At 37.2% G+C, this 25,726-nt stretch overlaps 1 protein-coding gene across 1 annotated transcript in view; it reads left to right on the top strand.

The window, feature by feature from the left end:
- Positions 1-19,409: 19,409 nt before the first annotated feature.
- galnt18a (UDP-N-acetyl-alpha-D-galactosamine:polypeptide N-acetylgalactosaminyltransferase 18a) overlaps positions 19,410-25,726 on the top strand; it is a 71,923-nt gene continuing 65,606 nt past the window's right edge. Inside the window, exon 1 of the mRNA XM_051884689.1 lies at positions 19,410-19,934. Coding sequence (XP_051740649.1) covers positions 19,694-19,934 — 241 coding nt within the window. The 5' untranslated portion in view covers positions 19,410-19,693. The remainder of the gene's footprint in view (positions 19,935-25,726) is intronic.

Below are 25,726 nucleotides of genomic sequence, written 5' to 3'. Positions count from 1 at the left end.
AGAGCTTTCTGAGTACCGATAGACTGCAACATTACTATAACGTTATTACCATTGAATAAAGTCGTTATTTTTATTTGTTTTTGAGGACAAAAAGTATTCTCATCGCTTTATGATGACTATTTTAGCGATGTCTTTACTTCCTTTCTGGGCCTTGAAAGTGGTAATAATGTTGCAGTCTGTTGGAGACCAAAAAGCACACAGATTTCATAAAAAAAATTCAAAATAATTTGAGTTCTGAAGATGAACGAAGGTATTGCGGGTTTGGAATGACATGAGGGTGAGTAATTAATGACAGAAATTTTATTTTTGTGTGAACTAACCCTTTAACACTCACTGATTCAATGATTGGGGCGAGCTCAAGTTCACAAATCACTGAATCGGTCTAGTCCGACTCAAAACAAGTCAAGAGAGTGATATGATTCTCTGAGCTCAAGTATCTTGACTCGTAACAATTTATTTTATTTATTATTTATTTAATAAACAGGCATTTTGAGCAGCAGGATATAGCAAAACTATATATTGCAAATTGTTATTTTTTAATAACTTCTGTGGATTCATACATTTCTGACTTGATGAACAAACCTCATTTTCTGAAGTTGGGCATAAATGTAGGCTAGTCTTATAAATTATGATTTTCACAGCCTGTTTGATATGTCTACTTCTCAGAACATTCTCTATTCAAATAAAAATTCTATAGACTCAGCAAAAGCCTTTGAGTTATTTGCTTGAGAAATCATATCAAAGGCCAGCTGAGTGCATACAGATGGAACTCATTCAAATAAAAGCGCTGCCTGCAATCGGCACAAATCGGAAAGATGGGCTCTGAACTTTTGCTCCTTAGTCAAAAAGCCCTGATCTGTGAAAGACTTCTTCCATGAGAGGCTGGATTTTAGATAAACTTCCTCCAGACCTCAAATATATAGAGTATTTCTCAGTCTCTATATCGCTCATCCATTCACTCCCACACATTAGTGCCACTGACAAGCTTAGCTCCGAAAAAAAACCTCTTCAGTTTGCTGCTGTTATGCAGATATGTTTCAGCTCTGTTTACTTAAGCTACAAATTCCAAACAAAACAAAAGTTGTTTATCTTCATTAAAGAGGTGAATTAAAGGAAATTGACTTGTCAGAAATGATTTAGTACACAGGCATTTCAGTTCATTGCTTTTTAGCGCAGCTACAAGGGTGGAACAGAGGAGCTGTGAGATAACAGTATATATTACAATCTTAAAATCATTCACAGCACATTATTAATTGTTGAAAGATTGTTGAAAGTGTTAGCCAACATGATAGATGTTTAATTAGTACTAGATATTTGGTATAAGCAACAATACCACTTTTTTTTTTTTAGCATAGCTGAGAATTATTTCTGTCAACCAGGCGGTTATAGTTTGACAGTTGTAGGCACATACACTGTAAGATGAGTCAGAGCACTTGTTCTGCAAGTTTGAATGTTTTTGAACCAAGCTCTTAGTCTGTCATTATAGTGTTTACAATCTGTATGAAGCATAGAAATACATTCACCTTGAAATCCATATTTACTTTACTTATACCATATGAACTTCTTATCATTAAAGACTTACAATGCAGCAATATCTCTTCTGCCAGACAAATTTATGAGCCAGACATCTACTGCATGTACAAACATAGATGTCCAGCATATAGTAGTCTTATTTTTTTCTTGGATAGTTTGCCTCTGGTAATCTGTTCCTCATTAAAACTCTTTATTCTTTTTTCAGGCCAATTAAAGCACTCATGCACAGATTCATTATGAATATTTAATTATATAAAGAGTGCTTTTTGAATAGCAATTTCTAGCTTACAACTCACTCATATAATAGGCTAACAGGCTTTTAGAAAATTCTTTTAGAAAAAATCATTTTGTACCTGAATAATTTTGTTCTTGTGACTATAAACATTGTTAGTTGATTGTTCAGTGGCATTTACATGTCTGTTGCTTTTATTAATTACCTTTTTATGCATCCTCTTGACAATGAGCATCACAGGAACTTCACTAAGCTAGTTTGAGTCCTACTTTACCAGTAGATCTACTGTGGCTCCTTCCTTGCTGGCAAAATACACGTTGGTGTCTTTTGACTGATGCTTGTTTAATTTGCATACTGTCCCATGCAATGTGTCTGAACCAATATCTTGTTTCATATTTCCTTTGTGAATATAAAGCATCACAAACAAAAGTAATAAGAAATGCCCAAAGCTCATGAATAATGAATATGTGTCAGCTGAACTGCATCTCCATAGGTAATCAGGCCCTGGGCTTCCAACAGCACGAAAAAATGAAATGGATTGTTCTCTTAAACAGGTGCCTTTTACAGTTTGATCTTTAAAAGAGCATTTGTACAGCTTTAAACATTCTATGAAATAAATAATGTAAGTAAATATATATATATATATATATATATATATATATATATTATAACCACTTATACCTTAAAAAAGTGAAATCAAAAAGCCACACCTTCAGTCATTTATTCCTCACTCATTTGGAATGAAGGATGTTTTTGGTTTTACTGTATACACAGCAGGATAAAAATAGTTATCTGTTAATTTCCATTTCAAGGAAACGTGCTTGACAGGGATTTGTTAGCTTTGGTCTTTGTAAACTGGATCATGACTAAAAAAATTCTCTAATATTCAGGAAAATGTCAAGAATGAAATATCACTGTTTCATGCAGAACTTGATGTTATGCAGAATACAAATCAATGAATAAAAGATTTCCCACTTTTTGGCCTAGTCTCTTGTTGTTCTTCTGTTGAAGTCAGTTTTACCTGCTCATATGAAACCATCCATCTTCAGGGTCGACAGGACTGCAGTGATCCACACTGTCTTGTTGATATGTGGTAGAGAATATAAGAGCTTGAATAAATATGGATTGATGATGTATTTGCGACCATTACACTGGGCAAGCATTGCCATAAGGATGACGAGGGCAGTGAGCAAAGCCCTCAGATCCATCAGAACGGCATTCATGGTGCTTCCATATGCAGAATAATTCTTCAGACAATTTGTCACAATTCTTCAGATCCATATAAAGATCTGCATTACTGCAAGAGACAGTCAGTGAGGCAACCGTCCTGTGCAGTTTTAATCCTGGACAGAAATGGGCAAAACAAGTCTGTGATTCACATGCAAAGCTTGTAATGTGAACTTAATAATGTGAACCAAGGTGTTGCTGTTGCTAGGTGGATGTGGTCCCAAATCTATTATATTTTGGTCTCTAGATATCGATCCGGTCTCCATACACTCTAAAAAATGCTGGGTTAAAAACAATCCAAGTTGGGTTGAAAATGGACAAACTCAGCGAATGGGTTGTTTTAACCCAGCGGTTGGGTTAAATGTTTGCCCAACCTGCTGGGTAGTTTTGTTTAGCCCAACTATTGTTTAAAAATTACTGTATTGCTAGCTTAAAATGAACCCAAAATATGTTGGAAATTAGCATGTATTAATATGTTTAATAAATTAACCTTTATTAATAAGTTTAATGATGCATCCTCTTGACAATGAGCATCACAGGAACTTCACTAAGCTAGTTTGTTAAATTATTTAAATTTAACAAACTAAATAATTAAATAATTTAATTAAATAATAATTAAACAATAAACATTTATTTAATTGCTCATTACACTGTAAAAAGTAATATGCTCTATCTACTCAATAAAACTGTGGCAACAGTTTACACGCAATATTGTTCATTAAATTCAACATAAACCATTTAAAATGTGTAAAATTAGCAAACAACATTACAAAAACCACAAACTGACATAAAAAGTAAAGAGTCAAACTGGCCAACTAAATGAAACACTGATCACAATAATGGTGATCAAACATCAACATCTAAGCCTCTGTTAATTCTTGTGTTTCTCGTTCCTTCAGTGATTCTGCTTGTTTTCATCAGGCAATAAAAAATAAAGAATTCTTAATTCATCTTTGACGTCTGTCTGTTATTCAGATATTTTTGTTTAAATTTTACTTAAATTTTACTAGTTTTAAATGGTTGACATTTAAGGAATTAATTTGATTAATTCTAACTCAATTTTGTTTGTTGAATTTAATTAATAATATTGCTTGTAGTCTATTGCCAAAATTTTATGGAGTAGATATAGCATATTACTTTTTACAGTGTAATAAATGTTCACCTTTTGATTATTATTGTTGCCTCTAGTAATTATGTGTCTGATTTTTAATTTCTATTTTGGGTTCATTTTAAGCCAGCCATATAGTCATTTTTAAACAATAGTTGGTTTAAATAGTTGGGTAAAGAACTACCCAAGCATGTTGGGCAAATATTTAACCCAACCGCTGGATTAAAATGACCCAATTGCTGAGTTTGTCCATTTTCAACCCAACTTGGGTTGTTTTTAACCCAGTATTTTTTAGAGTGTACCATGTAAATCTATGGGATTTTTTTATGCAGACATGAAATGATAATTGACCTAAGAAAATGTTACTAAAGCAAATAAGCAGCTCACAAAAAAACTCCACAAAACTCTACATTTGTGCTCTAAAGGACTCCAAAGTTCTAGAGTCAAGATGACCTTTACTGAAGTCTTGACATGGAGTCGTTACCTGAATTTATTGACCGTCATTAATGGATTGGAAGAGCGTACTGAACATATTTATGCATTCACATAAGCCTAATTTATCACTGTGCCATCCTTTTCTCTTTCTCTCTTTCTCTCTCTCAGGACGTGGATCAACTATTTCTATAAACACTTGTTCTATAGCAATTATCCATCATGTCATAGGATGAACTCCAAACGCTGTCGGCAAGCTGCATCACAGACTCACACACACTGGGTGATATGCTGATCCATTCTCTGTGCCAGGTAAAAGTACAGCCATAGTCCTTTAATTTGTTTTTAATGACCCCATGCAATGCAAAAACATGGTATGGCATAAGTAATGACTGAAGATCAAAGCAAGCATATCATTCATGGAGCATGCATTTTTAGTCTGGGGTAATATAATTTTTTTTAAAGCTTTCATGTCATTTATAAGAGTTGACACAGGCTTGCCATTTAAAACTGCTCAGAGAATTTATTAGTGTCATTGCAAATGTTAAGAGTGAATACATTTCCTTAATCATCAGTCTGAATTTATATAACATTGGCTTGTGAAATATTGCTGAGGAAGGGCTGCCTTATTATTTCTCCTCAGGTGCCTTTTGGCCAATTTGGTTTTCTTATGCTTTATTTAGGAATGAACACAAGACTTCAAAGCTTCCTTTCATTCCACATCTCTGTCTCTTGACCTTTTGTGGTGACCTTCTTCTATTTGGACAGTATTGTCATAAAAACATGTATTCCTCTGACATTTGCTTTTCAAACAAGCGTACTGATGTCCTCAGTGTTGGGACTTCCACATCAAACAGATACGTGTCCAGAACACTTAATATAGGACCTATGAAATTATCCTCAATATTACAGTACAAGCTATGTTTGTATTAAAAAAAGAGCTGCTCAATTACTAGTCCAACCTGAAGGCTAAGAACTCAGCTGACTCTAGGATTTTAAATTTTTTAGACTAGTGATTCTCCTTTTATAAGTAAAATAGGGGTGTTTTACTTGAGGATACTTTCTAGTTTTGTTGTAAAGCATAAATTATGCACAGTCATACATCAAATGTGAATTTGCACTCTAAAAATGCTGCTGGCCTGTCTGATTTGTAAAAAAAGAAACTTTCTAGTTTTGTTCTACAGCATAAAGCCTACAGTCGGACACCTCAAATGTGAATTTGCACTCAAACAACGTTGCTAACAAGCTAACAATGCTACATAAGGACTCCGATGGCCTGCACAACTTTTAAAATGACACAGTTGTACCCCAAACGTGAATTTTTACGTAAAGATGTTGCTAAAAGTTGCTAACAAGCTGGTCTGTCTGATTTGTAGAGAAGAAACACACAGTTAAATGTGAATTTGTGCTTTACAATCAAAAGCTGCTAACATGCTAACAATGCTACATAAACACTACAACTGTTGTGTACACCTTATAACAACTTGTAATTACACTGTCATACCTCAAACATGAATTTGTGCTTTAAAACATTACTAAAAGTTGCTGACAAGCTACCAGGGCTACATATGGTGTGTCTGATTGTCAAACATGTAAACACACTGTAGTAGTGCTAGAAATCCACCATTGTAAAAATCCATTCAAAGATGGCTTGAAAATGCTAAATCTTTTCCAGGGTTTCGGACTTCAAATTGAAAAGCTTTTAGGAAGCTAGTAATAATAGAGTTAGTTATGCATCCAGGGATGGCCAGACATTTTTTTTTACACTGCTGAAGCACTTTCCTGTACCTGCGGGTGGCCGGTCGTAGGTCGCCACAGTGATTGGAGTGGGTTAATGGCTTTGCTATGAAGAGGAAGTGGAGTGGATTTAGATGAAGCTCTCCACATGTGGTCAATCAATTTGCAATACAGCAAAAGTGGCTGTGAGAACAATTAATCAAGTTCCTGTGAAGGGGCATATGGTGGGTGGGGGCAACATGTGCAAGAACATTATATTTTTCCATTTTCTTTCTTCTCAGCATAATCTATTGTGTGTACCTCTCAGATGGAGGGAAATGCTAAGCATGTAAGTGCGTGTAGTTCAGTGTGTAAGTGTAGTGTGGGCTCTGGAGACAGCTCGCCCTCTCCCTGGGTCTCTGAATTACTCCTCAGGTTCTCTCTGCCTGCCTAATGATTTGAGTTTACAGCCCATTGCCTCCCATCTCTGCATGCAGCACATAATCTCTTTGTAGAGATGATAATTATGGCTTCATAGAGCTCGGAGCTCTTTTCTGAAGCAGTGCCTTGCTGTCTGGGATGGAGTTAATGAGAGAGGCAGACCTGAGTTAATCCATCCTGAGGACTCACTGCCCTGTGTTTCGTGTGTTTGAGGCTACAAGCCGCTGTGAAATCAGGTAATAAGATACAAAACACCACATCTTAATCTCCATAGCTTCTGTTCTGACTGTGATGAGATTCTAATGCCCAGCATTCATGCCTCAGAAAATGATAAAAATAACAACAAAAACAGATACTGGATCTTAGAATAGATAACAAAGAAAAAAAACGACTTTGTCACACTGATTCGGGATTATTTAATCTTTACTGGATCTCATACACTATATTGCCAAAAGTTTTGGGACGCCTGCCTTTATGTGCACATGAACTTTAATGACGTCCCATTCTTAATCCGTAGGGTTTAATATGGAGTTGGCCCACCCTTTGCAGCTATAACACCCTCAACTCTTCTGGGAAGGCTTTACACAAGGTTTAGGAGTGTGTTTATGGGAATCTTTGACCATTCTTTTAGAAGCGCATTTGTGAGGTCAGGCAGTGATGTTGGCGAGAAGGCCTGGCTCACAGTCTCCGCTCTAATTCATCCCAAAGGTGTTCTGTCGGGTTGAGGTCAGAGGACTCTGTGCGGGCCAGTCAAGTTCCTCCACACCAAACTCACTCATCCATGTCTTTATGGACCTTGCTTTGTGCACTCATGTTGGAACAGGAAGGGGCGATTCCCAAACTGTTCCCACAAAGTTGGGAGCATGAAATTGTCCAAAATTGTCTTGGTATGCTGAAGCATTAAGAGTTCCTTTCACTGGAACTAAAGGGCCAAGCCCAACCCCTGAAAAACAACCCCACACCATAACCCCCCTCCACCAAACATTACACTTGGCACAATGCAGTCAGGCAAGTACCGTTCTCCAGGCAACCGCCAAACTTAGACTCATCCATCGGATTGCCAGACAGAGAAGCGTGATTCGTCACTCCAGAGAACACGTCTCCACTGCTCTAGAGTCCAGTGGCGGCGTGCTTTACACCACTGCATCCAACGCTTTGCATTGCACTTGGTGATGTAAGGTTTGGTTGCAGCTGCTCGGCCATGGAAACCCATTCCATGAAGCTCTCTACACACTGTTCTTGAGCTAATCTGAAGGCCACATGAAGTTTGGAGGTCTGTAGCTATTGACTCTGCAGAAAGTTGGCGTCTTATGCGCACGGTGCGCCTCAGCATGCGCTGACCCCGCTCTGTGATTTTACGTGGCCTACCACTTCATGGCTGAGTTGCTGTTGTTCCCAATTGCTTCCACTTTGTTATGATACCACTAACAGTTGACCGTGGAATATTTAGTAGTGAGGAAATTTCACGAATGGACTCATTGCACAGGTGGCAACCTATCACGGTACCACGCTTGAATTCACTGAGCTCCTGAGAGCGACCCATTCTTTCACAAATGTTTGCAGAAGCAGTCTGCATGCCTAGGTGATTGATTTTATACACCTGTGGCCATGGAAGTGATTGGAGGTAAGATATGATATTACAATGATTTTTACTTATTGCATATATGGGTTTGAAGAGGTCTTACATAGTTGTATTATTATGAATTTACATAAAATTTTATATTTTTCTAATTGGAGGTGCACTCTTTTTACAGTCCAACTGAGGTAGTTCTGAGACCACCAAGTAGTTGTTGGCGCAGTAGCTCATCAGCATCATCATAATTACAAACCTAATCAAGACAAACTGCAGATTTGCAGACTACACAATTTAGTAAAGAATCCTAATCTACTAAATCAGTGTCAGAGTAAATATTTATATTCCTTCTCTCTGTTGTAGTTGTAAAGGAACCAAGACTCTTATAAACCAGCATATGGCAGCATATGGAGCAAGAAACAGTGAAAGTGTTCCCTTGTCCACCATAACAGGAGCTTTCTGTTCCTATACTGAGCAGTAACAATCCCATGGAGTGGATGAGAGACTGGACATCATTCTCTGCCAGGGGCTTGAGGCTTTGCCTGAGCATGCCATCATGATTAAATGTATCTTACATGGCTATCTTATATTTACACCAGGCACAATGCAAGTACTGCACATATAATAATCACAACCACACAAGAACAACAGGAATCCAAGGTCTGTCATGCTTCAGACTTTCAAAACAGAAATCCCTTCTGTAACCCTGTAACTCTGTGGTTGGTCTGAATGTTATTTCTCCATTATGGATGAAATTGTCCAGAGGATGTTTACCAGTGGAATTTATTATAAAAATGCCAGAGCTAGCAGCAAATAAAGTGTGAAGGCGAAGCATTGTAAGTCTCTTGCTCCAGTATCACAACTGACACAGACTATGATATGACTCTTCTCTAAGAGAACCCAGGGTAGAAAAAGTATATTTACTCACCTTCATGTCATTTCAAAACTGTATGACTTTCTTTCTTCTGTGGAACAAAAGGAAAACATGTTATAATGTGCTGGTTGCTCTTTTACATGCAATTACAATGAATGGGGAATGAGGCTTTCAAGCTTCAAGAGGATGCAAATTTACTACAAAATATAATAGTTTATATGATTTAATGACTAATAATCTTCCCATTCATTGTAACCAGATAAATGATTTAGTGAGCTGAACACAAGAACCAAATCAGACCGATTCACAAATGTATTTCCCAAAAGAATTAAATCTAAGTAGATCATAGAGACTGGTGACAACCAGTGTTGGGGAGTAACTAGTTACATGTAACGGCGTTACGTAATTTAATTGCAAAATAAATGTAACTGTAATTCGTTACAGTTATTGAGAAATTACAGAATAACAAATAGTTACATCTAAATATTTTTTCTAAAAAGCTATACGTTACAGTATATGATCACGCTTTCATTCATTCAAGGGCTATTAAACCATTCAAGCGTGATAAGTCGCAAAAATAAGAACTTAAAATGATGTTTTATTAACAAAATTCGGGAGGAGCAACGTTCAAATAATCTGACTAATCATCACGTCATTTCAGCCAGCTGTTAGCAATCAGTAATCGACATATCTACCCAATCAGTATGAGTGAAAGCATATATATATACAGACACAGTCGACTCACCCGTATTCCTCGACAATTTTACAGCATCCCTCCACCAGCCCGTCTCCTCACACTTGCCTGGTTACTTTCCTAACCAGAATACCAGGGGAGTACTCTGGGTTCGGGCCAAATACCGAGCTCGGAGCCCTCTCCTCGGACAACACGCCAAATACGCATACTATTTACTATCTGATTATTTGTAAGTGTGAACTCGTGAATTCTGTATGGCGCGCGATTGTGAATCTCCTGTCTGTGTGACACACACACAGCGCGCAGGCGCATTGAATTCTCTTTCGCGCTTAACGGACAAAAACACACAAAAGTATGCCTAAATGTCCGCTTTGTCGAGTATCCTCATAAGCACAGTCTTAAATGAGTTAAATAAAGTCTTAAATGTCCGTAAAGAGTTGTGAGGACATCGGAGATGTATCAGATCCGAGTCATTTGCGGCTGGTCTTAAAGTGACAGCAACCTAATATACCCGCTGCTGATGTCTGTCATTAATGTTAGTCAAAGAAAAAAAAGACAAAGAGAAAATCACTCACTGCTCTTGACTGAACTTTTGTAGCTTTAATAAGGATTAATATATATTTAATTTATACTTTATACAGTGAAGACTGTGAAGTGTTTGATAAATGTACTCAATTTCTTTATATTTCCTACCTGTTAGATAAAATATTTAAAATATACTGTCTTTATGTTGTTTCTACATCAATTTGGAGATTAAATGTGAAATAATTATAAAAATATATTAAAAACTTTAATGATAGGTGCCATCAGTCGTGATTATTTACAGAAAAAAATGTGTGATTAGTTACATTTTTTTAATCGATTGACAGCACTAGTTTTATATAAATAATATTATTTCGTTGTTTTACCTGTATTTGATGTGCACAATGCCATTTAAAGGCCGTTTAGCAAAGCGATGCTATTCTGATGCTTTTGGTTCGTTCTCTTGTTTGAATTTGCAACGCACCATGTCTCCAATTACATCAATCCACACTGAAAATGATTGAGTTGAAAACATTCATTAGAAATTTAGAAAAGCAATCAAAAAGTAATCAAATGTAACATTACTTTAATAAAGTAATTGAAATAGTTACACTACTTTTATTTATAGGGTAACCTGTACTCTGTAACCTATTACATTTCCAAAGTAACCTTTCCTACACTGGTGACAACAATAGTTTCTACAATTTACTGGCTTACGAGGTTTTTGGGAAACAGTTTTGTAAACTGAACCGACCAATTGAAAAGATTAGACTTGAATCAATGATTTGAAAGCTACAGCGGATGTCAAGAGTCTTGAGACATCTTTATAAAAAACACACTCCATGAGTACTTGAGTACTTATCTGTCAAATACTTGAGCAGGCAAAATGACCAAAAATCCAACCTGATCTCATGGCAATTCATACTTATTTTATGACGTGGCTAATTCATACGAATTCGTATGTCCTCACTCATACAAATTCATACATTTTTTGCTAAAGCGTACGTATTTTACGAGTTGCCAAATTTGTATTTATTCGTACGACTGACCTATCCCTAACCCCGCCCCTAAACCTACCCATCACTGGGGTTTAGACAAATCGTATGAATGAATAATATATTGTTACAAATATTAAGCAGCACAACTGTTTCAACATTGATAATAAATCAGCATATTACAATGATTTCTGATGGATCATGTGACACTGAAGACTAGAGTAATGATGCTGACAATTCAGCTTTGATCACAGGAATAAATTATATTTTAAAGTATATTAAAATAAAAAACCATAATTTTAAATTGTAATAAAATTTCACAATATTATTGTTTTTTTCTGTATTTATTATGAAATAAATGCAGCCTTAATGAGCATAAGAGACTTCGTTTAAAAACATTAAAAATAGTAATGTTTCCAAACTTTTGACTGGTAGTGTACAGGTGTGGCTCTGCAACATATTATGAGGTGAGGCACTGAAAGGACCCAATAAAGTCTTCCAGCTGGCTTGGAATATGATTCTAAATGGCTTCTGAATTTTTTATCAAGTGCCAATGTGGCTTTTAAAGTGCTTACTGAGTGTTTCTATAGTCTCATATGCTGGAAAGGCTATGCTGTTGCACATGCTTTCACAGAAAGCTGTTTATCCATAAATAGCGTATATGAAATTGCTGGGTCATCATTACATAATCACTAGACAATATACATCAGCCTCGTATTTGATTTCAACATAGAGTATATGTGATTTAACTGTTATGTAAGATAATTCGAGATATAATAACAGTGGCCTTTGGAGTTTAAATAATTTTATAAATTCTGCTGGATGTATTTGGCTACTTGTTGCTATCTGCATTATAATATGTGAAAGAAACAGCATTTCACAAATGAAGGCAGAAATGTCCTTTTGCTGATAATTAGTGATGCATGGTTTAAGATGAAAAGAGCCCTGAAATATCCAATTTGTGTTTATCAGATTATGTTATGATTCACTGACTCATTCCCAGTAATCGTGCCAGAGTTTTAAGAGCATAATTTTCTGTTGAATGCATTTTACCATTTTTTATTTTAGTTTCGACATTTGGCCCTCTCTTGATTAAACACATTAGCTCTCCCTTACACTCTTTATACAGTAAATTACCACGAAGTGCAAGTTTTATTGAGTTCCTCGTCCCATAAAGAATATATCTGCTGAATGCCTTTGAACCAAATGAACTTGATGAAAAATTTACCTGATTGAAAAATATACTGCAATAAATGTTTTCCTGAATTTTTTATTAAACACTCAAAAAGTATATAAAAGAAATAAAAGCCTGCAGTATTCAACCTCAATCACCAGATATTTTATTGAAGGATAAACAGTCATGACACACAGTACACAACTTCTCTGGTTGTGTGAAAATGGACTGGAATCGCAATTTAAAATTCCTTGATATTTTCAGGTTTTCAATGACCATGGGAACCCTGATCGTTTTTCTTAGAGAACGTGAAATTATATAGCATGACCTATCACAAAGCATGCTGTACCTCGATGACAATGCAATCATACCGTCTGAATGGGGTGAAAGCCGGACTCTCTGTGTTTAATGGATTCTGAGGAAATAAGATTCTCTCAGGCAGGAACTTCTAACATCCCCTTATCTTAAAACTGCCAGGAACAAGAATACAAACTAAGCACACAGATTTTCATATCAGAGAATGTAGACTTGCACAAGAGAGACTGTCTCACATTTCACTGAATATGATACAAGTAAGTTTGCATCTGTAATAGAAGTAATGTGTTTCATAAATTAAACTGTATTATTGACAGTCTCACTGTATTGTGCATTATTTCTGAAATACATACTGTAGCTAAAGATTATTATCAGTCACATGTCTTGTTCTCGCTGAAATTGAGCTTGCTTTCCCACTGTTATCGCAGTATGGACAATCTTTCACTGGTAAATGAGCTCAGCCGCTTGTGAATTGATCTGACCACAGCTTAATTCACTAAAATCTCTCCGCAGGACAGTATGGCCCAACATTAGCATTCTCAATTGATTTTGCAATGTGAAGCTCACATTTGCAATCCCAATCCCTTCCACTATTAAAAATGACATCTAATGCAGTGTTGGAGTTGCTTCTTAAAAACTTTAACTTGCCAAGCTATTCAGTATTTAAATCTTTTTAACTATAGACAAGCTACACTTTGAAAAAACAGGAGGCAATATACACCTGATCAGGCATAACATTATGACCACCTTCCTAATATTGTGTTGGTCCCCCTTTTGCTGCCAAAACATCCCTGACCCATCGAGACATGGACTCCACTAGACCCCTGAAGGTGTGCTGTGGTATCTGGCACCAAGAGATGTTAGCAGCAGATCCTTTAAGTCCTGTAAGTTGCGAGGTGGGGCCTCCATAGATCGGACTTGTTTGTTCAGCACATCCCACAGATGCTCGATCGGATTGAGATCTGGGGAATTTGGAGGTCAAGTCAACACCTCGAACTCATTGTGGTGCTCCTCAAACCATTCCAGAACCAATTTTGCTTTGTGGCAGGGCGCATTATCCTGCTGAAAGAGGCCAGCCACCAGGGAATACCGTTTCCATGATCTGCAGCTATGCAGCCCCATACATAACAAACTGCGATGCACTGTGTATTCTGACACCTTTCTATCAGAAATTTGAGCTACAGTAGGAAAAAAACTACTAAGATAACTAAAACTAAATAAAAACAAAAACAAATGAAACCTATATAAAAATATTTAAAAAATTAAAATTGACAAAAAACAAAAAATACTAAAACTTTAACTAAATTGAAAAATAAAAACTAATTACAAATATCAATGAAGCTATAATAGTATCCGAATAATACTAACACTGTTCTAAATGCATGTTATTGTGAATGATTCATCCATGCTATATTTTATTTTATTTTTTACCTTATTATTATATTCTAGAAAATATAACTCGATTTTCCAGTGACTTTTCTCTGGTGATGTATGCAGTAATTTAATCCACTTAAACACTTAAACTGGAAGCTCACATTCATATTTTTGAGTGCAATGCCCACATCTCAAAATCCAATCAAAAACCAATGCACAGTGGCAGAACTGACGAACCGAGAAGTCCTCTCTACATTTTTTCTTTTTGATAATCATAGTTACACACTATAATCTGTTACACTGATGCACGTCACAATGTGGAACAAAAAATCTTTTGCTTCTTCCATTTCATTGTGACTTTAAAGGTAGAGTACAGAGTTCTAGGTTCTCTATCACTATCTATCTGTGGTTAAAACAAAATTGCAAGTGAACATTTTTACACTTGAGCTTCAGAGCAGCTTTTCTGCACAGATGAATGTAACAATTTGAGGTATTCTAGCAAAAAAAAAAAAAAAAATGTACAAGAAATCCTCTGTAATGTAGCTTCAAAAAATCTTTTCAATTCAAACCAAATACACAGCAACTTCCTGGAAAAAGTGTTTTGAAAACAGTTCAGCTACTGACATGCTAAGTTAGCTAGTCAGACCCCAACAGTAATGTAATATTCTATGATAACGTCTGTCAGAATCAATGGTCAACACAAAATAAGACCAAACAGCAGTGTTTTTAACTCCTAAAAACAATACTTGGTGGATTTTTGTGATTTTTTTTTTTTTTTCCAAAACCAGTCAAGCGTAAACCCTGCCCCACAGACGATTTCGTTGGTCAACTCAATGCAGTCACCTGTCAACAAAAATTCAGACTTCTGTCAACAAGAGTTCAGAAGAGTCATCAATGGATCTTATCGTTGCAAACAGTAAAGCCTTGTTTCCACTGACATTACCCGGAATAATTTGTCCCAGGAACTTTTTTCCCAGGAACAGTTTTTCTTCCAGACCTGTTGCTGTCTGCGGTTCCATTGTGGTCTAAAACAATGTGAAGATTAAAATCCGGTGACGTTGGACTGGGCGAGACTTTCCAGTTCTTGCTGGATTTTGTCTTCCGCATATAAGCTTAAAGGGTTAGTTCACCCAAAAATTAAAGTTATGTCATTAATTACTCACCCTTATGTCGTTCCAAACCCGTAAGACCTTCGTTCATCTTCGGAACACACATTAAGATATTTTTGATAAAATCTGATGGCTCAGTGAGGCCTCCATTGACAGCAAGATAATTTCCTTTTTCAATGCCCAGAAAGGTACTAAAGACATATTTTAAACAGTTCATGTGAGTACGGTGGTTCAACCTTAATATTATAAAGTGATGAGAATACTTTTTGTGCACCAAAAAAAACAAAATAGCGACTTTATGCAACAATATCTAGTAATGGGCAATTTCAAAACACTGCTCCATGAAGCTTCGAAGCTTTACAAATCTTTTGTTTTGAATCAGTGGTTCGGAGCGCGTATCAAACTGCCAAACTCACGTGAACTATTGAAATTTCGAAACACTTATGACGTAACGAAGCCTTGTTTACTGAAATCACGTGATTTTGGCGCTCTGAACCACTGATTCGAAACAAAAGATTCTTTGAAGCTTCACGAAGCGGTGTTTTGAAATCGCCCATCACTAGATATTGTTGAATAAAGTCATTATTTTGTTTTTTTTGGCACGCAAAAAGTATTCTCGTCGCTTCATAACATTAAGGTTGAACCACTGTAGTCACATGAACACTTTTAAATATGTTTTTAGTAGCTTTCTGGGCATTGAAAAAGAAAATGATCTTGCTGGCAATGCAGGCCTCACTGAGCCATCGGATTTTATCAAAAATATCTTAATTTGTGTTCTGTAGATGAACGAAGGTCTTACGGGTGTGGAACGACATGAGGGTGAGTAATTAATGACTGAATTTTCAATTGTGGGTGAACTAACCCTTTAATAAAGCCTGAACTTTGTTGTCGGTCCATCGTCATAATTTTTAAACTTCATTATTGATTCGAATAGCAAACAACTCTTATTACAAGCACCACAACAGACATTTAAAAATGGTGGTTGAAATAAAATGCTGCGTGGAGTCAACCAATCAAAATGCTGCATGAACTCAACCAATCAGCGCCCAAGTTCCACCCCCGAAAGTTCCTAAACTTTGAAAAAAAAAGTACTACCTCATGAGCAGGGTCTTTCTGAGGGGGAAATTTTTACCAGGAACTTCATCGAGATCCTGGTCCCTGCGGTCGAAACACACCGAGTAACACCCCAAAGTCCTGAGTAAAGTTCCTGCGGTGGAAAAGCGGCTGAACAATGCTATCTATCAGGATATGCTACCAATGTTATACCAAGGTTATGATATGGTTTAGGGTTAGAGTTTGGGGTTAGTATGTTTAAGCATTTTGTAATCAATCAGCACTGTGATGACCAATGAACTCTTTTGCATCTGCTGAGGGGCGGGGTTTACCAACTGGTTTGAGGGGAAAAAAAACATGCAGTGGACTTGCATAACCATAATCCACCACATGTTTCAACATTCACCAAGTAGGTCAACTAGGTTCTCATAAAAAGCAATCAGATTAATGCACCGTCGTTGCATGCTCTGCATCAGGAGGACTAGGGGTTCTGATTAAGGAAATTTCACATTGCTCTTCTGGGCAAGAACCACCATTGCTATTGATATTCCAGGCAGCGTCTCCTTCCTTCTGTTACATAGCCGATATACCCTAGACCTCTCATTTTAAATTACAGCCCAATAATATCTCACTGCAGTGGGGGCTGTGGCAGACAGAACGGAGCGTATTCTGTCTCATTGATCTTATGCATAGCTGAGTCATAGGCTCCATGCTTAAATACATTGCCACAGGAAGTCACGGCTGGATGTGTCGGTAACCAGGTGGTGCAGAGTACATTTATCTTGTTTTAAGTATGTACAGATAATTTTACTGTAAAACAAGACTAAATAGCAATTCAAAAAATGTAGGTGCTCTCTAAAGTGATCCGATTATTTCAGCAGGTGGAGCAGGATATGGTAAATAAAGACTCAAGGTCTTCGCATCTCCCAGAAGATACAGTCTTTCATTTCCCAAGAAGTCACACTGTAATTCTCACCTTTTTAACCATGCCTTCGTTAAATCTAAACCACACCGTGACACCTTCTCTTTTAGGATCAATCATTCATAGACCTTTGGTGTAGATCCCCCCCAGAAATTTTTTTGAAGTAATTACAGGCCTAGGTCTCTACCGAGAAATTCTCTATCCTTTAATATTTCAGTGTCCATTCATATTTCATGCACCATTTCATGCAGCGGTGGCCCTGCTGGTGTCTCTGTGTACATTTGGGTAAACTAAACAGGTGAAAGCGTAAGTTGGTATGCCAAAGACAAAGATCAAAGCCAGCGCCTCAGGGTAGTTTGCTCTTGACTCCATCTGTTAACGTAATGTTTCTCTGATGCTTTTTTCTCCTCGCTTGATCACCCTGAAAGCCCTGAATGGAGTGGGGAGGCTGATAAGGAGCATCTTTGAAGGCTGTTTCGATTGCACTCTTTCATTTGAGTTACAACCTGACCGTTTAAGAGGATATAACAGAGAAGGGAATTGGGCCCCCGTTGTCTTCAAACAGAAATCCTCTGAATATTTAAAGGAATTCATTAAAATGCCTTTGATTTCCCTATAAGAAAATAGGCACAGTTAAGAGCACTGTCAGATATTTAATACAGTAAATCACAAACTATTGCACATCTATCAAGACATTATGTCAAGATTGCTTGATTGACTTCCTACAGTACATATACGCTATATCTTGTAACTGTTTCATAACTTTAAAGTGAACATAAAATGTAATTCCAACTCATTTTACTACGGCAATCTGATGTATTTGAATATGATAATCAATTAGAAAGACTTGATTTTATCCATCTAGAATTGATTGGATTGTAAAAAGTGACTGTTTCATACCAGAATGGAGTCAGGTGGCTTGAAAAGTCGTGTCATCCAAAACAAGGAGTCAAAAAAGGTGTGGTTCCCATGAGCAAAGACAGAAGGAAGATATTAAAATGAAACTGCCACTGAGATAAATGGGAATGATAATGGATAGCTTTCTCCAGGTATGTCATCTAAAAAGGAGCATAATTTCAGAAACAGATCAAAAACAAACATTTTTATTTTTTTTTATTTTGGAATAACGTAGAGATGAATTGCACACAATAAGCTCAGAAACTTGCATTAATAAAGTAAGTAGGATCACAATTAAAACTTTCATTAGAATGCTTTAGTTTTAATAGAGGATTTGTACTTTAATCTTTAATTGGTGATTTTATTTACACTACATCTCAACAAATGATAGTTTGGAGCAGATGGGGTGTGAGTCAAATCAGTGATCTCAACTAATGTGTTAGGATCCAAAAATAAGTTGCAGGACTGCAAGGACAATAGGGAAAAATACTGGTAACACTTTATTTCACAGTGCCATAGTTACACGTTAATACATGTACTTACTATAGTAATAACAGTAAATGATGCATAATTACAAGTAACTAACCCTAAACTAAACCCTAACCCTAACTCTAACTCTATAGTAAGTACATGTAGTTACTACTCAGTACTTATTTGAGTAATTACAATGTAACTAAAGCACTGTAAAATAAAGTGTAACCAAAATGTTTTTTAAAAAATGAAAACCAATTGATATTGATATTTAAATCAAATTATTACACGATATGATGACAAATTAATTGCATATTTTGGTGAGAAACGTCCTCAACTAAGGATAATAGACATTACATGATTATTGCAGACAAGGCTGGCGTACCGTCCACAGCATGTGTTAAACTTATGTTTATAGAAATATGAACATAAATGTTCACCATGAACATTGAATAGGATTACAAAACAAATAGATTTTCCGTTTTAAAAACCGAGAAAACGTTTCTGTCGTTGTTTCATAACTGTTGTCAAGAGCCGTGCGTCCAATTATTTTGGCGCTTGGAAGAAGCTAGCAAATAAAAATTAGCATAGCATTAATACATTTCAATGTTTGACCAACGACATTTTTGTATAGTAAATAATTTTGTGTCCCCCACTTTATGTCCAATGTAAAATCTGAGAGAAAACCACTTTGCCTCAACCATTACTGCTGTTGAACTTCATTGGCTGTCAACAGCAGCGCGCGCTGCAACATGGTGCGCGTGTCCCCCTGGCTCATGACGCCGTCAAGCAAGCCGTGCGCGTGCTGCCGAGCTGTAAACCCGCTGTCAAACAGTGCGGACGAGAGCGAGAGACATCCGTACCTATCCGAACAGCTGCAGCTTCATGTCACATAAGATGTGCTGGAGACGCAAAGCCGAAACGTTATACGGGAGATCATTCCGCCGGGCTGTATGAGAGCAGAACCGCCGCCAAAAGCGTAAAGGATTTGTGCCTGTTTCTGCGCGCGCTGCGCACGTGGGGATGTTGCGATGGCATGCACTAGGAGAACCAAAACTTTGGTGTCCACGTGTGTGATTTTAAGCGGCATGACCAATATTTTGTGTCTGCTCTACGTCGGATGGATCACCAATTATGTGTCTAATAACGGCAACGTCAAAGTTGCAGGGAGGACGCATGAGAAAAAGTTTGATGAAGACAACAGAGGAGAAACCCTGAGGATTATAGAGAGACTGGACAGGCTGGAGAGTGTTGTTAACCAGCACATAAAAGGTAATGATGTTTTTATATGACAGCACATGATTTATAATAATTAATTGCATGTTCTCTCTTTACAGTAGCTTCTATCACAGTCCTACTTGCAGTAGACATGAAGATCAATACAGGTTTAAAGGGGCTTTGCACTTCAGATGCCGATGAGCCTCTTTAATGGCTCTGTTTCTATATACACCCACATGCATGAATCATATATTTATAGAGATGCATTGGATACCGATCATAATACTATATAACACCTCTATCTGGACTGTATTCAGCCCCTAACAGATCTCTGTATTTAGCTGGTGCAGTGTAAACTCAGGTTTATTGCAGCTAGAGAGGGGGGCATAAATTTAGCACTTGGCAAAGTCCTCACGTAAACATCAGTCCCGCGGCTGGTGCCATCGTGTTGCTTTGCTGAACTCAAACAGGACAGCTGGGGAGTGATGATAACCTACAACAGTTTGAACAGCCTCTCATCCTGGATGATTAATCATCATTAGTGTACTGTTGATGTAAATCTGATTCAGTAGTGTTAAAAATTCTGGCCTTGGAATGAAATAAGGGGGTGTTGTCTCCAAAATAAACTCCCATTTATGCCTTAACAGGCTTTGTGTGAGGAATTGTATTTCTGTAAAGTATTAATGCATGCGTTAATCTTGTTGAGGAGCATTTGGCTGGATTTATGGGATATGTTAGCCTGTAGTTTAAGTACAGCTCCTGTGCTGAGCTCAAGGTCTTAAAGCTCGCTTCTTGCTCAGCGCAGTCATAGTGAAGCCATAAATGTCAATCAAAATATACCCAGCACACCTACACGGTGAGGCACTTAAGCAATTGAGTGTATCATGCTACTGTTTCGCAAGAATATACCATACCACATTTGTGATGCCTTTCTCACTTGTCATTTAAGTATTTTATTTTAGGTGAAGTGTGTTTTTTGGATTTTAAAATATACAGAGAAAACCATAGCCATTCTTCGACTGGTTTCCCTAAAAAGTGTATACTTTGTGGCACTGGTCCTGTCAAAACATTGTGATGGAAGATGGATGGGATATTCAGAGAAACCTGTTTGAAAACAACTGCTGTTTTTGCATTTTCATTTGGGGACTCTACTGTGGTTCTTAGCCTTTTTGATTGGAAGCCCCCCGCCTCCCCCCATATAAGCTAAGATATGTTTGGTATTTCTACTGTAACTACGAGAAATATACTTGTTTATTAACAGAATTTTTTTTATTGACAGAAACTGAGAGAGTTTTGTCAAATTATTTAACCAGAGTTCATTTTGTTGTTCCAGAAGATTCAAAAACTGTATGTTCTTCAATAAAATAAATTTGTCATGTGCTTTTTATTATTTGATTATTTATTATTTGATTATTTTAGTATGATAACAATAATTTATTAATTTAAATACTTTAATTTAGTATTTTTATTCTGTACTTTCAGAGCATAAGTCAAAGACATAAGTCTCAGAGAAAGAAATAATCAAAGCGGCTCAGATTTGCTTGGAGTCTCTTCTAGTTTTACGATGACTGAGTCAGTGGCTCCTGCCAGAGAGTCTTATTTCTCCGAAATCCATTAAAAGTGAAGAGTCCGGTTTTCACGCCCATCTGAACTGTCTGATTGCATTGTCATTGGCAGAGACTGAGACCAGACCTCCGGTTTGTGTTGGCATGAGCATCAGTGTTGATGTGCTGTCTTACCGAGAGAAAGAAATGTAGCCAATTCTTCCCCTCTAATCCAGTTTCAATTAGCAAATGTGAACATTGGTTAGTGGAAGGTCAATGTGGAAATACCACGTTTCACAATTCGCATTTGTTGTGAATTTTTCCAAACTTTGAAAAGATTCACTTCACGTTTCGATGGAAACCTAGATTATGTCTGTCTAATGTGTAGTGGTATATCTAAAAAAAAATTAGGTTTAAAGTTTAATTAAGGCACCCACATACTACAAGATAATAGGGTCGATATTGGACCCAGTTCTTCCTTTCCGATAATCCTACTTAAAGTCCTGATTATCTTGATGCTTCTACAGATTTTCTTAGATTTTCCTGTGGTGTGATGTGTGTTAAGAGTGATGGAATCTGCTCGGAAGAACATTGGGTCTGCACCAATCTCAAATCATAAATAGCCTATCCAACCTGTTGAATAATATTTACGATCAGAAATCCTGTTGTGTGGAGGGAACCCCGAGAACAAACACACACGCACTCTGTAGATGGTCAAGTGGACCATGCCAAACCTTTTTCTCTTTTCTACAATTTTTCTGTAAAAAGCAGTCCAAACACTATTATCACAATTTCTTCTTGCCGGTCCTCCGCCATGATTGTTTAATCTGAAGTCACATTTGACCGCGAGAGATTTTGTGAGATTTCCTGTGTTCACAGTCGGGACTCTAGTTCGGGGATGAGCAAACTTGGTCCCGGAGGGCCACTGTCAGAGTTTAGGTCCAACCCTTATAAAACTCACCTGACTTATATATATGTCTTTATGCACTTTAAAGGATTAGTTCACTTTCAAATAAAAATTTCCTGATAATTTACTCACCCCCATGTCATCCAAGATGTCCATGTCCTTCTTTCTTCAGTCGAAAAGAAATTAAGGTTTTTGATGAAAACATTCCAGGATTATTCTCCTTATAGTGGACTTCAATTGGCCCCAAACGGTTGAAGGTCAAAATTACAGTTTCAGCGCAGCTTCAAAGGGCTTTAAACAATACCAGACGAGGAATAAGAGTCTTATCTAGCAAAAGGATCGGTCATTTTCTAAAAAAAAATTTAAAATTATATACGTTTCAACCATAGACGCTCGTCTTGAACTAGCTCTCTTCTTTTTCTTGTTCTCTATTAGAATTCCGGCAATGTAGACGCTGCTAAGTGTATTACTGCCCTCCACAGGTCAAAGTTTGAACTAATTGTTATATACTTGCACTAGCATATTGTATATGACAATTTATCTTGGATGACATGGGGGTGAGTAAATTATCAGGAAATTTTTATTTGAAAGTGAACTAATCCTTTAAGTAAACCATTTGTCGGTCAATATCCACACGTGCAAACCCTATATGACTATGACTAAAGACTTTGTCTATACCAGCTTGGTGCCCTCATTACTATGAATGGGAGAAATCGCAATATGATTAATTAAGTCCCGCCTTTTAAATAAAAGAGCCAATCACGAATCGGTAAAGTTATCACATCAATGTTGCTGCCTTCAGAAGTTCCGGGTCCCATAAAAACAGTCAGTATCCTGAGACGCATGCTTGGGACAACACATGCACATTGGCTAGAAATATATGTTTTTTTTTAATGCTATTTGTGCATAAGAAACAACATTTATGGGACGGTTCATGATATTTAAATGTGAGTTTGGCAAGCAGTTTTTGAGATTTCAGTATATTTGATAGGAGTTGGTCTTGCATGCCCAAAATGGCTGCTGGAGCTGCCAAATGTGGCCACTAAATGATCTGACTTTCCTTAAAAGAAATGTTATGAAAATATTGGTCTGTTTGTTAGAACACCCCAAATATGCCCAACAACAGTAACATTGACTCAACCAATGGTGTGAGTTTGGGGCTACCGATGGGCTACCAAATTGGATGACCAATAGCATGCAAGGAGTGTGTTTGCAAAACCTTCTTGACAATTTGGTAATGCAAGTGGCTCATTTTAATTACATTTTTTTTTTTTTTCAAATGTAGTACAGCTTCATTTGATACATTTTTCCACAATAAAATCCATTCCACATATTTCCCAGCAAAAATCACTGCTTAAAATGTGAGTCCACGGTTTCCATCTGTACATGGCCAATTAAACATGCTTCCCTCCTCTTTGAAGCCTTCAAAAGCGTGGCCAATAACTGGATCCAGTTTATGGCAAATACAGTAGAGTCTTGTTTGAATGCTCATGGGTGATTGCTGTGCAAACAGCTGCTGAGTTTTCCTGTACATCTGAACAGCAGTGCTATAACTTACCCGTTCTCTTCCCATTTTCACACAGCTCTGCACTGGAGATCAGCAGGGTGTCTGAGTGCTATAAAAATACCGCCTTCATACTATTATCTTTTCTTCTTCGTGCCCTGTTCACAAGTTCATAAGTTCATGAGTCATACTTTCGAGCCAAGTGTTACCGCGCTAATTTATTTTGGACTGTCTCATTACGGTGCACTTGCCTGACAATTAACGCTGGATGTTTTTGCACACGCACCCCACGGGCATGTGTTGTTCTGTCGTACTGCCTCTGTTAAATACCACCTGAGATTGTTATCGTTATCAAAGGTGTTTTTGTCCACGGTTCTCTCATTATGGGATAAGACACACAAGGGCTCGTTTTAACACTGCGCTTTACTTGCTGATGGGAAATGAAGGAGAAATGCCAAAAGGAAGGAGTGAAGTGGGAAGAGGATACTTGATAACATGGAGGTTAGAAGGAGCGTTAAGACTGTGCACTGAAAAAGTTGCTTCCTCAGTCTGTGTTTTTTCTCAAAATGTCTTGATTGGCTCTTTAAATGTGTTGTAGTTAATTAAAGGTGAGTAATTGACCCTTCGCAAAGACCCGCCCCCCTTAGTTACTGTTGCTTTGTCCGACAAGCCATGGCGCTGTCACGCCACACGCGGTGAAAAATACATCGCGGAGCAAAGAGGACACTGACAACACGTCGACAGACAAGACAGAGCAGGTTACTTATAATATTATTCAAAATCCCAGTTTTCAAATTGTGTAATTTTTTTAAGAAATTCGAACAATAAAGCCCGTTTTGTGGCTCTTTAATGTGTCGTGACAGATTGCTGTAGCGCCTCAGCTCAAGCGGCTCATGAACCAATCATCTCTTCCTACTAGTTAAATTATAGCATCAAATAAACATGAATGAACATGAGAAGGAATGTTGTTTAAAACGTGGAAAGATGTAAATACACACCATTTTTCAAGTTCAAGTCCACTGACGTAAAATCTTCTAACTCCTGACTGCTTTGTCGGACAAATGTCAATCAAACTCCCGGCGAAGGGTCAATTGATCAGACACCAATCAGATTTTGATAATTAAATGAGTTGTCTCTGTGGTGGCAAGGCGTGCTGAGTCTAGAGACAGTGAAAATAAAGTATTACCAGCAGTTTATTTACTGCAGTCTTACTGTGAAAAAATATTTTTTTGTTTTTATGAACAGGGTACATGGTAACCACTTAAATAATAAGTCTATCTATTTTCTAAATGTATCTTGTGCCCCATTATACTATTTTAAAGGTTCCTATTTTTGTTTTGGAGTTCTCCTACAATTTTTTTTTTTTTTTTTTTTTTTTTACATGCATCCAAGGTCAAAAAAATCACTTTTCTCATAATACTATACATTGCAGTAGGGCTGGGCGATATGGCTGAAAAAAAAATTTTCACGATAAAATTTTCATATCAGTCGATATCGATTATTATCACTATGTGAAAGTTGTAGAAATCAGACCATTAATTGTGGATTTAAAGGGGACCTGTAATGCCCCTTTTACAAGATGTAATATACTGTAAGTCTCTGATGTCCCCAGAATGTGTCTGTGAAGTTTCAGCTCAAAGTACCCCACAGCTAATTTATTATAGCTTGTCAAATTTGCCCCTATTTGGGTGTGAGCAAAAACACGCCTGTTATGTGTGTGTCCCTTTAAATGCAAATGAGCTGCTGCTCCCAGCCTGCTTTCCATTAAAGGGTGGAGTTTTAACGGTCCCACATGTGGGATTTTTATTTCTGTGCCCCTGGGCGTATGGTCCCACATATGGGATTTAAAACATTCAGCGACGTCACATAACTGCCAGATTTTTGGCTGCGA

Source organism: Ctenopharyngodon idella, chromosome 24 (genome assembly GCF_019924925.1).
Source record: "Ctenopharyngodon idella isolate HZGC_01 chromosome 24, HZGC01, whole genome shotgun sequence".
NCBI classification, from domain to species: Eukaryota; Metazoa; Chordata; class Actinopteri; order Cypriniformes; family Xenocyprididae; genus Ctenopharyngodon; species Ctenopharyngodon idella.
The sequence above is the reverse complement of the archived record's forward strand: the minus strand, read 5'-3'. Positions and strand labels throughout refer to the sequence as shown.